This window comes from Vavraia culicis (genome assembly GCF_000192795.1).
Source record: "Vavraia culicis subsp. floridensis unplaced genomic scaffold supercont1.210, whole genome shotgun sequence".
NCBI classification, from domain to species: Eukaryota; Fungi; Microsporidia; family Pleistophoridae; genus Vavraia; species Vavraia culicis.
In genome coordinates this window covers 1-852 of record NW_007360813.1, presented here as the reverse complement: position 1 = coordinate 852, position 852 = coordinate 1, and the positions used below count along the sequence as shown (strand labels likewise).

General features: G+C 41.8%; 1 protein-coding gene across 1 annotated transcript; it reads right to left on the bottom strand.

Annotated features, from left to right (window-relative positions):
• Positions 1 to 172: 172 nt before the first annotated feature.
• Positions 173 to 388, bottom strand: VCUG_02720 (uncharacterized protein; the record flags this gene model as incomplete). The annotated part of the gene is made up of 1 exon (XM_008077538.1): positions 173 to 388. The coding sequence occupies one exon, from the start codon at positions 386 to 388 to the stop codon at positions 173 to 175; it is 216 nt and encodes a 71-aa protein (XP_008075729.1).
• Between the last annotated feature and the right edge of the window lie 464 nt (positions 389 to 852).

Below are 852 nucleotides of genomic sequence, written 5' to 3'. Positions count from 1 at the left end.
CACGCATATTGACAATAACTTGTTTTTGAAGAAACCAGCTGCACCATTTTGTTTTTCTTAACGGGTGTATGAATGGATAGTATACCAAAATAGCGCTTTTGAATGTAACTAAAACATCAGATCATTCCTTTCTACCAACTGTTCTGTGGTTACAAAATCAATAAATTTACTTTCATTGCAGTAGTTCATTGTATACAACATTTCTTGTGTATACTTTACCATTCTCATGCTTTCCTTGGTCTCCATTGTCAGCAACATACACTCTTAGACCGTTTACATAGCGCACTCTCGACAGAGCTACATACAACTGACCATGCACAAAGACAGAGCTGTGCAGATAAACACCTACCTTGTCAAATGACTGGCCCTGTGACTTGTGGATTGTCATCGCAAACGAAAGAAAGACCGGAAACTGTCTTCTCTTGAGTATGAATGGCAGCTGTGTCTCGCTCGGTGCCATGTCGATCCTTGGTATGACTACCCTGCTACCTTTCCTGGATCCGGTTACAATAGTAGCTATGATGAAGTTTGAGTTAAGTTCATCAACCACCAGGCGTGTGCCATTGGCTGGATCAAGGTTGCGCAATAACATTACCAACGCACCTTTTTTAGAACTAACTTGTGCGGTGGCATTCCTAAAGAAACTCTAGCGGATAGTTCGCAACAACATCGTTGTCCTCTGTGACAATAGAGTCTGCACTCGTGTATGTTACTTCGTTGCCAATCATCAAGTCAAGGACCCTGTCATTGATTTCCTTTGCAGCATCGTTGTTCGTTGTGAGTATAGTTCTGTTCGTCAGATCTTCGCTGTTAGCCATGTTGGCAATATCACCATATATCTCGTTAACGATG